A 15230-nucleotide genomic window follows, 5' to 3' on the forward strand; every position below is an offset into this window, starting at 1 on the left:
TGAAAGGTAAAACAGAAGTCTTGAAGTTTGCTGGTCTGAAGCAAACAGATGCGTGTTAACAAAATGCTAAGCAGAAACGATCTTAATGAAGCAATTGTTGCTGCCCATCATTCTGGGAAGGGTTATAAAGACATTTCCAACCAATTTGAAGTCCATCATTCTAGAGTGAGAGATTATTAGATTATTTACAAGTGGAAACATTCAAGGGCTAAATGTCAGACTCTACAGGAGTCAATTAGCTTGTTAAATGTTAAAGTTCATGAAAGAACATTTAGAAAAAGTCTCAACGAGCATGGCCTGTTTTCAGGTTCGGTAGAGGATGACCCTTTTCTCTTAAAAGAACATGGCAGCATAGTTTAGGTTTATAAAGTTGCATCGAAACAAACCACAAAACTTCTGTTCTTTGGACAAAGTGGAGATGTTTGACCATAATACACAGCACAATACTTGAAGGAAACCAAACACTGCATATCAGCACAAACACCTCATACCAGCTGTGAAGCACGGTGGTGGGGGGGTGATGTAAGGAAATTATTTAAAGCTGTATTTAAACCAATTCAGACTGTAAGTAAGTATAGCTTGAAGTTAATGCTAACCCTGTTGTTGCTATTAGCCACAATTAATAAGTGGTCTAAACATCAAGCTAAAGCAGTTGATAGGCCAGGTACTTTCAGTTCTAGGAAATAGTTTGATGAAAATTAAACAGAGTAAAAATGGCAGCTAAAAATAAAGCAATAAAATAAATAAACCATTGCACTAAATAAATGAGTTAACATTTAAAAACAAGTACAACGTATTTAATTACAGTTTATGGTGTTAGAGCTGTAAGTATTACATAAAAGGGTATAGGTATATGAGATTACAGTGGACAATAACTACAGGTGGTTAGCTAAGTAATTAAATAGTGATTGATAAAAGTCATGTATATATTTGACTGTATCCCCCAAAATTCAAACTTGTACGTGGTTATAGATGCAAACATGTTACAGTTTGTTAGCTAAAGTGAATGGATATGCAGTTGGAGCAGGCAGACACAGTAACAGGTAGATGCCCTTCAGTGAGTACAGTTTTAGTTTAGTTTGGACAAAATGTGCAGCTTGTGTGGTGGTAGTATCCAACCAACCCTGCATATATTTTACTGAATTAAAAGCATTCATTAAAAATAAATACAGGTCAACAGATTTGTGAGCGAACCCAGAACCCCTCGAATTCTCTGTTTTCCAATACAGCGTTTCCCTGTTTCACAACAGATCAGAAGCATTTTCTGAAAGGCAACTATCTGAAGTTCAGTGACGGATGCTCCAAACTGCTGTCAGGGCACAAATTTCAGGACAAGTATGTTGTGCTTCATTCAGAGAAGCTGCTGCTCTACAGGGATATCAAAGTAAGTACACTTTCGCCTTAATCTGCTGTCACATTTACAGCAAACACTCGCCGCCATGGAAACACAGTGTCTCCGGCGAACAGAGTGCGCCATTAATCCCGGGGTAATTTAAAAGGTTATGGAGCTGCTCAAGAAAGCCGAAATGTGTTTGAATGGAGCCGATACGACTACGACCGAAACAGACCAAAAATCCAGCCGGTCTGCGCTTCGTCTCCCCGGCAGCGTGTTTGTCTCAAGGTTCCAAATTTTCAAATTAAGAAGGAAAATTTTCTTAAAAAGGGAAAGAATGCGACGCGTGCTTCAGAGACGACCAGCAGGACCGAGCTCCCTAGAGGGCTTTTCCTCTCAGCACATTTCTGCAGAAACATAGGATTCGTAAAGGAGTGTGAAGAAGTGTTAATAATTGATGGGGGTGCAGTAGTTCTGGCAGTAGGCTTGGGTGGTGAGGGTTAGGTGGGAGGGGGAAATGGATAAGGTTGGCGTTGTGTGTACGGGGAGGTGTACTTTCACTGAAAGCTTCATTTATTTATTTATTTATTTTAAGGTCGCACCAGAGTAGCTAATTACTGCATAAATGCAGGGGAAATTAGAAGTGTTACTGGAACTTAATTGATATTCCTTGGCCTCTGCAATTACTGCCAGGTCTGTACTTAGTGCAGATTATGCTGGATGAAACACTGAATGTGTGGTGGGTTGTGATGCGTAGGTGTCAGAGGCAAAGCTACAACTTTGATTTCGCTCGCTTTGTTCTCTTTCACTTTGTTCTTTGTCAGTTGGAAGAAGAGGTTTTTGCCGGTAATGATTTGTGTTGCGATTCTGTGGAATGGCACTTGTTGGCATTTTATTGTAGTTTTAATTATTTCAGTAAATTTAATTATTTTTCCCCCTTGAATTTAGATAATTATTCCAAACAATATGCAGTTTTTCCTTTGTACGCCTCCATTCTGGTGACAGCTGGCAGTCGGGGGCATCATGTTTTGGTCCATCCGTCAGTCCATCTGACCATCCGCCCATCGTCTTGAATCCGGCATATGTCGAATGCCTAGAGGGGATTCTTAAAATTGGACATAAGCATTCACTTTGGCTTGAGGAAAAACTGATTAGATTACGGTTGTCAAAGGTCAAGGTACATGCGACCTCACATTCTGGCCTCACGTCCGTCTCATCCTTTTGAGCGCTTCATCCTGGGAGGACCTGGAGGGAATTTAATCATGTATGGTGCAAGCTTTCTCTTAGACTCAAGCGAACTGATTTGATAGTTCGAGGTCACAGTGACCTCACAAAACACGGTTTGACCCAGAACTCAAATATTTATACACGAATTATGACAAAGGTTCCTGCTAATATTAGAAAAGAAGGAGGTTTTATATCCAAAATGTCAAAGGTGAGCTCTGCTGTGCCATCGTCTATGTTCTGCAGTAACACTTTCCTGACCATTATTCAACACCATCACTCAGGAACAGAGTGTTCACCCATTGGCCACTTTATTAGGCACGTCTCGCTGGTACTGACCTGGACTCCTTTTTACCTTCAGGACTGCCTTAAGTCAGAGATTTTGCCCCATGTTGACATGGCATCATCACACATTTGGTGCATATTTAACATTCATGATGTGAATGTCCTGTTCCACCACATCCCAAAGGTGCTGTGTTGGATTAAGATCTGGTGACTGTGGAGGATGTTTGACCCTACCATGTGACTAACATCGAGACTTATCAGACCAGGCAACATTTTCCACATTTTATTGTTCAATGTTAACTGTTACTGGTTGGGTCTTCATGTGCCTCAAGGTTCAATGTGTTTTCTATTCAGAGATGCTCATGTCCATAAAGAGAGGCTATTTGAGCTACGGTCATTCCTTCCTATCAGTTCAAAGCTGTCTGGTCATTCTCCTCTGACATCAAGACGTCGTTTTTCTCCCGAGAACTGCCGCTCGTGTTATATTGGTATTTTCTCATTTCCAGACCATTCTCTGTAAACCCTAGAGATGGTTGTGTGGGAAAATCCCCAGCAGATCAGCAGATCTTAAACTACCTTTATTCTTCATTCTGTTGCTCAGTTTGAACTTCATCTACATGCTTAAATAAATTGAGTGGCTGTCACATGATTGGCTCATTAGATATTTGCATTAACAAGTAGCTGAACAGGTGTACCTATAAAAATGGCCATGAGTTTCTCTGTGTTTGTTGCTGAATGCAGTCTTTGCTGTGCCACCGTACCCCCTCAAAATGTGTTTGGTTTGGTTTTGCAGAGCGCTAAAGCCGAGAAAACAATCCCACTGAAGGATGTGAAGTGTTACCTGGGCCTGAAGAAGAGGCTCAAACCTCCAACCAAGTAAGCAGCACTCACACATCCTGTATAATAAAACATCCTCCTTAAAATTATACGATTGAGAGAAGGATTTACCCTCTTTTTTTTTTTCTCCTGTACTGGAATAATGTAAACATCCCAATTCGCAGTCTTGTATACACATCTTGATTTGGTGCATGCTGTTAGTTTTCATCTTCACTGTTGATTAGCAAGTACAGCTGCAGTGGAATTAATGTGAAAGCACTGCCTTTAATACCTGATGCTAGGTTGTTTAAAGCGAGCAATAAACTGGGGAGAAAACACAAATCCACTTTCTTAAAACCAAATACCTAGAAGCAAAAATGTAAATAGTACACCGTGGGAGATTTTATTTTTTTATGTTTTGGTTCTTTGACTGTTTAAGTGAAATGCATCCGCATCTCTGCTGATAAAATTACAGCTGCAAATGGACAAAACTAATTTGGAATAGCGGAATAGGTTTTAGTCATAACACAGAGTAAAGCATCTTCTGCAGCCTGTATAATTCCAGGAAAATGGATGTTCTGCCTTCCAGCCTGTGGTGAAGTCCTGTGTTGTGCCGCTAATGTGCATTTATTAATTTGCACCATTGTGTAATTGTTCCGCCACCGAAGGGCCTTCATTACCTCAGAGATTTTACCGAAAAAACACAGGTCGCTTTCTCTCTTCCACCGGTAAAACAACAGTGGCACAAATTCCCTGCTGAATCGCAGACACAACTGCCTGTGTCACCGGGGTCAGGCAACAAATACAAAGCAGATTTTGTGATTTTTTCCAAACCCCCCGTGGACATTTTTCTGGCTTATTTGCATGTGGGTGAGTCATCTTTACCAAAAATGGATGCTGCATCGTCACAATCACGATCATTCGATCCAGCGTTTTGAGTTTTAATATATTTTTATGTTTATGGTTTATGTTAAAGTTCATTAGCTTATCTAAGTTCATTTCTATTTTGCCCATGTTGCCCTGTTAACGTTTGTTTATTCGAATCCCCTTGTGTCTTCACCCCTGTGTTTAAGTCTCCCTCGCCCTTCATGTGTTTCTGCGTCTCATTATGTTTCCTGTTTTATTTTGAAGAGGTCTGGTGTCACATGTTCATTGTGTTTTGTTTTACTTCCCCTGTGGCATCATTATGTTGACTCTAATCAGCTGTTTCCCCATTTGTTTCCACTTCCCCTGATCACCTCCTATGCGTATTTAGTCTGTGCGTTTTCATTTAGTCCTTGTTTCTCGTCATTTTTCCATGCCTCTGTATGTTTGCAGGTTTTTCCATGTTCAGATTTTTAATCATTTTTTGTTCTAGTTCTAGTTAGTTTCCCGTCAGTGTCCATCTGCGTTTTTGTGCCATTTTGTAGTATTTCCAAGCCACAAATAAACATCTCACGTTTTTTTTAAATTATAGTTTAATTCCAAGTGTCTGCATTTGAGTCCTCTTCCTCCCTCCACACATGCGTACATTCTTACCAAATCAGTCCTCCTGGAAGTGACGCTGTATTTCCTCTTTCCCTTCCTCGACCCTCAAAGTTTTGCCACCCACCCCTCCCCTAAAACCAGGGATGTCAAACTGATTTTACATCGTGGGTCACATACACCTCACTTCAATCTTAAATGGGACCAGTGAAACTCTCCTTTCTGTCAGTGTAAAGAAGTTTAACTACACATTAGTCCCTGAGATATTTTAATATGTGAACAAGAAGGACAATTTCAACAGTACTTCACAGTTTTTCCACATGATAAAGAAATGCTGCTGTAATCTGAAATCTTTCAGTCTTAAATTGTAAGAAGTAAATGTGTAAAATTACAGGAAGAAATCCTGGCAGCTCAATGCCCAGATGGTCCTGTTATTATAAAACAGAAAGCTTCTGTTAATTCATAGAAAATGTCCTTATTTCTGTGGACCGATTGTGAAAAACAAATAAAACCGAAAACAGACATTTTTATAGTCAATAGTGAAAAGACGGGAATGTTTCTGTTATTTAATTGTTTATCTATTACGAGAGGTCTTTGTTAGTATGAAAAGCTGCAGCACTTCTAACTAAAAGTAAAAACATTTATGCCTAGCTTTACATTTTCCAAATGCATCCAGTGGGGCCGGATTAGAGTCGTTCCCAGGCCATTTCTGGCCCTCAGGCCTTATGTTTGACATCCATGCCCAAGACCCTCCTGACCCCATCTTATTTTTCACTGTAATGAATTGATTAAATGTAATTGCGTTTTAACAAATACAAATTATTAAACTCGGTTCCCGCAAGTAGAAAAACATTGCCGCCACTGTTTTATTTTAATGATCCTCTGTTATTGGAATTGATGACACATGCCAGCGCCGCAGCATTTCTTGTTGGTCAAACAAAGAGGACATTTATTCTATATTTCACATCGCGATTATAATTCCTCATAATTTTCCCCGTGTCGGACTGTCGAGTCGAACAAAAAAAAACTGAGAAATGAACCCAGACAACGATTGTCTGCATTACGAAGTCCTTCAGGGCGAGGAAAACCGGATAAGAGAGCAGGAGTGGGAGACGGAGAGATGAGGGAAAAGAGGGACAGATGCAGAAAGATGCAGGCTGGTATCATATACTGTCGAGTGGGCTGTGGGAGAAGTCATACAGCGAATAAAGAAATAAAGACAGAGTGCTGAGGAGAACGGAGAGAGTCGTAGTGAGAGGGTTAGGAAGAGGCAGCGCTCCAGTACCTCATTAGGTTGAGGTCTATTTGTGAGCGGCCTACTGCTGGGCTGGATCTGCGGCCCTCACTCACAGGAGTGGTGCTCCAGGCTGCTGGCTCTCTCCAACCCCCCTCTCTCTTCGCTTTGTTCTTCTCCCTACTTTTCTGCTTCTTTTCAGCTGCTGCTGCAAAGGTTTTTGAGGAAAGCACATTCTCTAGGAAGGTGGTCTTTTCACCTTATGTTACCCCCGCGCAGGTTAATTTACACCGAAGCGCACACGTGTCCGTGTATCGATAGGCTTTTGAGTGCATGGAAATGGTGGCGTGTGGGAAGAGGGTCGTTCCTTTTAGCTAATACCGCAGCTTGGCGCAGTAAACCGTGTCCATGCGATCATCTGTTTTTACCCCCAGCAGATTCGCTCACCGCTCCAGCATGTCAGAAGTTCTGTGTCTTTTGCAGCCCTCCTAACAAAATATACTTTAAGGCTTATAGGTGAACAGCGTGTGCTCTGTGTATTGTACAGTTTGGCCCAGAGCATATTGATGTCTGCTCATGCATAAACATGTGGGCTGAAACTGCACTAATTAGCTTAATTAATTCCACTGTTTGGCACCCAGTGTTTGCTGGGAACTCTCTTTCCTCTTTGGATGTTCGTGAAAAGGTTTTGACCTTCTACTATCTTTACAGTACTTTCTCAAGTTGTTTAAAGTTGTTTATGTGAAGTGGGATTTTTGAACGTTCACCGTTTCTTTTAGAGAAACTTGTGAACCCTGTTTTTGAATTATACCAGTATGCAGGAAATTGCAAATTTAGACTTGCAGAATCCCAATTTTCAAGTCTGAACTGTCTCTTCCCTCTTTTCACAGCTGGGGCTTCACCATCTGCACTGATAAGCAACAATTGTGAGTAACACACTGACGTTCTATGAGTCGTGGTTGTACGTTTGACCCTTTTCTGCTTTAAACTCTCTCCAAAACAGAAAGAATCTAATAGTTAGAATCACACTTTATTTATTAATTTCATCAGATTTTTTTACATTTTTTTAATACCTGTGATGTGATGCCTGCAAGGTCAGGTGACCCTATAAGCTCCTGAAAGATTTAAGCAAGTGTTCTTCATTCCCTTAATGTCAAAGCATGTCAGCGTTTAAAACCTCGGTGAGGAAATGAAGCATAATTATCCTGATCACAAAAAAGAGACATGAAACGAGTAATGTCCTCTAACTGTTAGCAACTACCAGTAACATTAAGTCAACGTGCTAGCTTCTAGTTCATCTTTTCATAGCTGTCTGTCAAACTAATCTCTCTAAGCAGGTATTAACATGTAGAATCAGTAGACGTGGGGCTAGGGATGTTTACCGAAAACCTGGTGTTAAACAGGCTTCAGGTCTTAACTGGGGCATCGATACACTCCAGTGTTATTGGTACTGCTTTCAGTAGTGGAAGAACGTAAGAAAATTAATTCGTTATTGCTACAAAAAACATAATTTTTCACATTTTTATTTGACTAGCTTTGATTAGCTTACATGCCAGTAGGTCTTTTAGCAAGTAAAGAAGGAAACGAGCAGTTCTTTGAAACATTCGACAAAGGTCCATCACATTTAGACAAAAAAAGTGCACGTTTGATGTCCTAGAATCGAAAATATGAACATGAAGTAATGATTAAAAGTAAGTTGTTAGTAACCTGATATGGGCGTGTGCTTCAGAAATCCCCAGTTTCAGAGTTTTTGTTGGTGCACTTGCATCCACGTAACCCCCACTCCCACCCTTCACACCCAAATAAACTGATGAGATCCACATAACTTCACTTGCCTACCTGACAAAATCTGCTACAACATTATGTAATATCTCTTATTAATTTGATTCTTTCTTTCTTTCTGCAAAAAGTACTGATAAGAACACAAATAAACTCCCATCCACCTTGTGCAGAGCAAATACCGAATGTTTCCTGTCTGACAATGTTTGGACTATAAGTTAAGGTTTAGGTACGAGTGATTATTACCCAGTGCTGATTATATGTTGAATTTAAAGCCTTCATTATATGGGGAATATGGATTTTCACATAATCGAGTATTCAGCCAAGCTATAGTCAAAATAATTCAAATATTATATTACAGTCCTGCAGAAGATACAAAATTACAGTGATTGCACATTAATTCAGTGAATTGTATTTGATGTTAATTTTATCTGTGGATGTGGTGAAACACACACTTCTGCTTTAACCTTCATGTTAATTAGTCCCTCACAAAACTTTCTGCTGTAGTTTTATCAGCGTGAATGCAGCAGTTGAGTGCCAAGAGTAACATCCTATATATGTGTGGTCACATGACTTTGTTACAGTGCTGTGAAAAAGTATTTTCTCCATTCCTGATTGTCTTTGTTTTTTGCATATTTGTCACCCTTATTTGTTTCATATCATTAAACATTCGCAAAAGGTAACCAGAGTAAGTACTAAATTCAGTTTTTAAATAAAGAGTTCAGTTTTTAGGGGCAGGGGGGTAAGGTCCCATAATACCAACGGAGCTTGTTAAATCGTTAATTTATTGGGATTACGACATTTTTAGGAAAGCTGAGTTCAGTTTCAGTAGCCACACCCACGGCTGACTATTGTCAGACCTGCTGAGGTCAGAGTTCATGATTCATCAATAAGAAAAGCGATTGGGCAAAAATGGCATCCATGGGAGAGAACAAGGAGAAAATCATTGGTGACCAAAAAGAACTCAAAGGCTTGTTTCACATTTACCAAAAAACGTCTTGATGATCTCAGAGACTTTTGGTAAAATATTCTGTGGACTGATGAGACAAAAGGTGAACTTTTTGGAGGGGCTGAGTCCCGTTACATGTGGAATAAAACTAACACAGCATTTTAGAAAAAAACCCATCATACAGCAGTCAAACATGGTGGTGGTAGTGTGACACGGTCTGGGGCTGCTTTGCTGCTTCAGGACGACTTGCTGTAACCATGAATTCTGCTCTATATCAGACAATCCTGAAAGAAAGTTTCTGGCCATCAGTTCATACTTCATGCCCCGAAGCACAAGATCTGAAGCACACCAGTCAGTCCACCTCTGAATGGGTCAAAGAAACATTGACGTTTGCAGCGGTCTATTCAAAGTCTGGACTCAAATCAGATTGAGATGCTTTGGCCTGACCTAAAACAGGCCGTTCATGGTCGAAAATCCACCAATGTGACTCAAAGCAATTCTGTAATGATGAGTGGGCCAGAATTCCTCCACAGTGATGTAAAAGACTCAATGTCAGTTATCACAAACACTTGATTGCAGTTCTTGCACAACCAGTTATTAGGCTTAGGGGGCAATTATGTTTTCACACACATGGCCAGGTAGGGTTGGATAACTTTTAACCTTTTAACCTTTTAAACATGTTTGTGTTTACTCTGGTTATGTTTGTCCAATGTTAAGTTTTGATTGATGATCTGAAACATGTAAGTGTGACAAATATGCAAAAACTAAGAAACCAGTTTTTCACAGTACTGTATGTTTTATTTCTCTTTTAATAATAGCAAACCTGGAGTACAGTGCATGACAGGTATTACTTTAAACCTTCATCCAAGATTATTTCTCACAAAACTAATCATTGCTGCATATATAGACTTTATTAATGCAGATTTACAGAATCAAAGGTGACTGCAGCTATGGCGCAGTCTTTTATTTATTTTTTTATTCGGTGATCCCCTCAGAAGAAATTGTGTCCACTGCTGTGACTCACCAAGTCCAGCTGCCTGATTAAAATGGGTGTGAAAATAATGAGGTGGAAATCAGCGACTGATGTGACCAAGCTTTCTCCTCCTCAGGCATTTCTGCTGCGACAAGAGGGAGACGCAGGTCAACTGGGTGACAGACATCATCAGGATGAAGGTAAGATGACGCGCAACTAGAGAGGAAGTTAAAACAGGAGCGAGGAATTCTCTCATGCAGACGCTCGATAAGGCAATTTAATGAGTAGACGCTGAAGTGTGCGGCGTAGCTGCAGGACTGCAGGAGAACTATGTGCATCCCTCTCTAAGCCTTTTATTGCGGTGTCGTGAGCCAAAAATATCAGTGAATGTGACATGCACGCTGTGGACATATCCTCCTCCTTTTTTCTTCCATATTTGGATGAAAAATACCCTCAAATACAGACAGAATAAATCATCTTTTTTTTTTTTTACAATCCATATCTCAGAACAAGGAGATATGATAAATCATATGTTTTTCTCCCAATCATCCTTTTCCTTTGTACGGTGAGGCAGACAAAAATACATAAACAGGGGAGAGAACTGTAAAGTTTTCGAGGTCACTCAGCAATAACATAAATCACTTTATGTGGAAAAGCTGTGAGAATAAGGTCAAGGCGACTGTAACAATCACATTGTGGTACTTAGCCTGCAGATAGAGCTAAGTGTTGTCGCTGTCAGTCGCTGACACAGCACATATGACATAAATAATGCAGGGCAAAGCAAACCAAGGGGAGAACAGCTACGCACGTGTCATAATCCTGTATTAATTTTCACTCTCGCAGTCATTTCTGCCCCCCTCCAAGAGAAACGGCGTCTTATTTTCTCATTAGACTCAACACTGGTGTCTATTTTTTGCTCATTTTCAAGTAAAAGACCAAAGTTGAACTTCACACTCGTCCTTAACTGAAAGATCGAAGGAAGATTTGCCAGCTCTGTATTGTATGCTCAGCACATTTCATCTGTATTAGCACTCTGGCTGTCTCCCTTTATGGGAACCCGTCTGCAGCAAAGTGTTGTTTATCACAGGTGCTTACTGTAAAAGCCTTTTAGTGCCTTAGTTTGGGTTAGAAAGTAAAAAGGGCAACACTGTCGGGGAGAGATTGATCTAAAGGGGAAGGCAATTTTTGTCTGTTGTTTCTAAGTGTTTCAAGGTGTTTATTTCAGTGGACTTTCCCCCTCCTCCTCGCTCTTTGCAGAAGCTCTTTGCTCTGCAACAACTAAATCTATAGCAGACCGGAGCCGGCTAAAAATATTAGAATTCTCTTCCCAAATCCGCTAAATATCAGGATTGTCAGCTTCCAACGCAGAGGCTTGAGGGAAGGACGCGGGACTTGTGGGAAGGGCAGAGAGGAAGTGCAGATGAGAAAGTCGACGGAAAGCACTTGTTCTTGATTTCCCTTACCTTACCTGTTAGCGAGCATTGTGCTCCAACAGTTTCCATAGCAACTGGCGATGGAGGACCTCATTCTGAAGCAAGGTAGAATGGGTGATGGCGGGTGTTCGAGAGTTGGGGGAGGGTGTAAAGGTCCAAGGACAGGTTCTGGCATTGATGAAATAAGGATTTGTTTAAGAGAGACGGTTTTACACGTTGGGGGAGGGGGGGGGGGGGGGGTCACGGTGATTTAAAAGGGGACATTGTTAAAGAGAAAGTTTAGCTGGAGATCAGAGCGCAGCCAGACAGCTGTACTGGAACAGAGTATCATCATTCTTTGACTTCCCCTCATTATTAAGGATGCTTGTCTCAATCTGACTGAAAACTGAACCGGCACGTAGATATTTTAGACTAAGGAGCAATATCATGCTTTTTATTAATTATTCATACTTTCAAAAACAAATATTGTTGCTGACAGTTCTGTTTCTCTTTTCTTTCCTTCCTTCTTTCTCACACAGTCAAGGGCAGACATCCAGTTTTTAGTGCGTCTTGGAGTCATCATTAGTCTATTCATTCATGTTATTCCTCATCTACTCCATTTTACTGCACAGGTCTCATACATGCAGAGCTGGACCTTAAAGAGCATACAAAGACAATAAATGAAAATAATGTTGTTTTAAATGATATATAACCCGTTTTCATGATGTCTGCCTTGTGCTTTCAGTGTGGTTCTGACCTTCATGCATCCACCAACTCAAAAGAAATGGCAGATCACAAATCCACCAGAGGTGGAGCTCTAACTGAAGGGAGCAAGGTGCTGCCTCAGAACCTCAACTCTAGCAAACAGGTGAGGAACTCAATGTTTTTTTACCCCTCAGCCATAAAAGGCTGATGGGGGGTATTGTTGTGGTTGGCAGCGTGGGCACCCGACTTTGTGAACACAAGAATGAGGGAATGTAGGATTTTTAAATTGATACCAAAGGTGCATCTACTAAAAAACTCAGATGACTTCAAATCTCTGTAACATCGACCTCAAGGTCCTCTGACCCTGATCCCAAGGTCAAAGGTCATGTTTACTGAAAATCTTGTGAATGTAATAACTCACAAAAGAAGTTACGTTGGATTTTCACATTTATACCATAGGTGTATCTACTAGGAGGCTGAGAACTGGTGGTTTTTTTCTTTATAGCTCTTATTTGCTGCCATGGTTAGGTTGGAAAGTAATCGATCAATATTAATATTAGTATTATTATTAGTTTTTCAAGAGTTTCAAAATATGGCTATGTTTGCCATCAGACCATGCTTCCATTTTTCTTTTACTGCTTAGTTCATGGTCACAAGTAGTCTGGAGCTCACACCACCTGCCACAGAGCAGAAGACACACAATCTCATATCCTTGTGTTGGTGTTGCTCCTACATCAGAGTAAAAATATTAGTCCAGGATCAGTATTCCTGCAGACCAGTCACCATACACCTAATAACACCACATCCCTAAGATATCAGATTAACATGATTGGTCAGTTGTCATGTTCATCCTGGACCAACATTATTATGATGATACAGAAACAACACCAGCACGGGCCTATCTGATATACTGTGAAAAACTTTAGTTTTATTTAGCTTTAGCTTTTTATTTAGCTTTAGTTTTATTCTTGTCATCATGCATCATGCTATGAGTGATTATAAGATTGAAGAGTCTGTGATTTCACTACATCTATATCTGCCATGTTTACCTATAGACAACCGAAAGGAGGGTTTCTCTTGGAGATGGAGAATGGAGGCCCGCCAAGGATCCCAGTCCCCACTTCAAGTCCAACACCATAGGTGCTCCAAAGTCCAGTACCATGGGTGCTCCAAAATCCAACCCCATAGCTGTTCCAAAGTCCAACACCATAGGTGCTCCAAAGTCCAGTACCATGGGTTCTCCAAAATCCAACCCCATAGCTGTTCCAAAGTCCAACACCATAGGTGCTCCAAAGTCCAACGAACCATTCAAACCCCCAGCAATCCCAAGCAGAAGAACTTCAGTGGATGTTTGCCTGCCTCTACGGCTCCCGTCACCATCTTCTTCCAGACACATGCAGCCCATGCCTTTGCCCGTTCTCCCTCAAAGCGGCTGTAAGACGGTCAATAAAAGACCTGCTCTGGGTGGGGAAGCTATACTCCCTCCAAATCTGCTGAATGAACTCAACTCTGTCCTGAACAAGACTGGTCGCACTAACAAGAACAATGACTGACAGGAGGAGACATGAGGGGGAAATTACATAAAGTATCATGATCATTTCTGAAAGACTACACAGTATTAATGAAAAGAGAACAAGTTGCTTTCATGAGCGATGATCACAGTCTGACCTGAGCTTTTGAACTTGTATATATATGGAGATGGTGATGCACATGGTGATGCACATGGGTATGTGCAAAACAGGTGCAGGAGACTGCAAAGGTCACGCAAACCTCAGCTGGCCATGGCGCTGACCCAAGCACTACAAATTAAGATTTATATACCACTGTTTGAAAGCTAGAGAAAGTTGCGTAAATATGTTCCGCTATCAAACTCAGAAGTTTCTGGAAACATTTCCAAATGCTTATGCAATGTCTTTTTTTTCCAGCTAAAGCCTTGCCAAAGAATTTGCAACTATACTTTTACTTTTACAGGCAGGAGCCTGCTGTTTCCTTACAGCGGCCATTCCCAAAGTCAATAGTGCTGCGGGCCACTTAAAAAATAGAAAATCCCATGGGGCCAACCAATAATAAATCTTTCTCTAATCAAAATACAAGTGAAAGTAATATATTTTTTGGATAATTTTATTTAAAAAAAAACTAAAAAAAACAGCAAAGGCTGCTAATTCTACGCAGTCATATGCAAAGTTTTTTGGACAATGTGTGTAATGAGTAATATCACAAATTAGCCACCTCCTCTTACCAGTTGTAATTCACTTTTATAGAAATAAATACTACAGTTACATATTTATATAAATGTAATGTCAAAGCTTAAATGTTCGTTATTATTGCTCCCCACCTGCAGCACCATGGCAGTCCACCAGGGGGCTCCAGGGAATCGTGGCCTTACGGGACAACATTACTCCTGGATATGTACAGCACTGCCAATACAATCATACATGTTGGTGCACAAAAAGCTGATTTGGTGTGCACAAGTCGGTAATGGATTTAAATAGAAGTACGATACAATTTTAGCTGGCTGTGGCACACAGGCCAAAGTGTTAGGTACCTTTATTTATTTGTAGTTGCTTTTATGGTTCTAGCAGTTTTTGTACCACTGTAACTGTTACAACTGTAACCGAACTGTAGCCCCACTGGCAGTGTTTTTGAAGCCTAAGATTATGTGCCATGCCATTTTTAAACTTTGCAGGGGGCCGCCACCAAATGTCAAATTAATGTACAGCATAAAAATATAAATAAATGTGCTAAAACATTTAGTGAAGTTGCACATTCATGTTTAGCGTTTTCATACACTAACATTTTGCTAGCTTGTTTCTATGGGTTATCTTTTTTTCTGATATTTTAAGAAGAAAAAAGGCCTGAAAACAGAAAATATCAGCATGATGATGCAAGAGATCATAATCTCATGACCACATTCAAAACAGAAGCAATTTTTAGCCATAAAATATAGGTGATTCAAATAGAATACAATAAATATAAATGAGAAGTGATTCAAATGCTAACCAAAATAGATAAAAGCGCATCAATGGAACTGAACATGCAGATAATAGAACTGAAGT

The 15230-nt window shown here is 40.4% G+C and overlaps 1 protein-coding gene across 6 annotated transcripts in view; it reads left to right on the top strand.

The window, feature by feature from the left end:
• Positions 1 to 14938, top strand: part of zmp:0000000660 (arf-GAP with Rho-GAP domain, ANK repeat and PH domain-containing protein 2) — a 164403-nt gene extending 149465 nt beyond the window's left edge. For 4 of the 6 annotated variants that reach the window (XM_040043485.1, XM_040043482.1, XM_040043483.1 and 1 more), the window contains 6 exons: positions 1251 to 1384; positions 3636 to 3718; positions 7247 to 7282; positions 10194 to 10257; positions 12215 to 12337; positions 13230 to 14938. In XM_040043485.1, the coding sequence (XP_039899419.1) occupies positions 1251 to 1384; positions 3636 to 3718; positions 7247 to 7282; positions 10194 to 10257; positions 12215 to 12337; positions 13230 to 13727 (938 nt within the window). In that variant the 3' untranslated portion in view covers positions 13728 to 14938. The remainder of the gene's footprint in view (positions 1 to 1250; positions 1385 to 3635; positions 3719 to 7246; positions 7283 to 10193; positions 10258 to 12214; positions 12338 to 13229) is intronic. The other 2 variants (XM_040043487.1, XM_040043486.1) reach the window with 2 other exon arrangements.
• Positions 14939 to 15230: the final 292 nt, after the last annotated feature.

The sequence above is a fragment of the Simochromis diagramma genome, unplaced genomic scaffold, assembly GCF_900408965.1.
Source record: "Simochromis diagramma unplaced genomic scaffold, fSimDia1.1 OVJJ01000656.1, whole genome shotgun sequence".
Taxonomy (NCBI): domain Eukaryota; kingdom Metazoa; phylum Chordata; class Actinopteri; order Cichliformes; family Cichlidae; genus Simochromis; species Simochromis diagramma.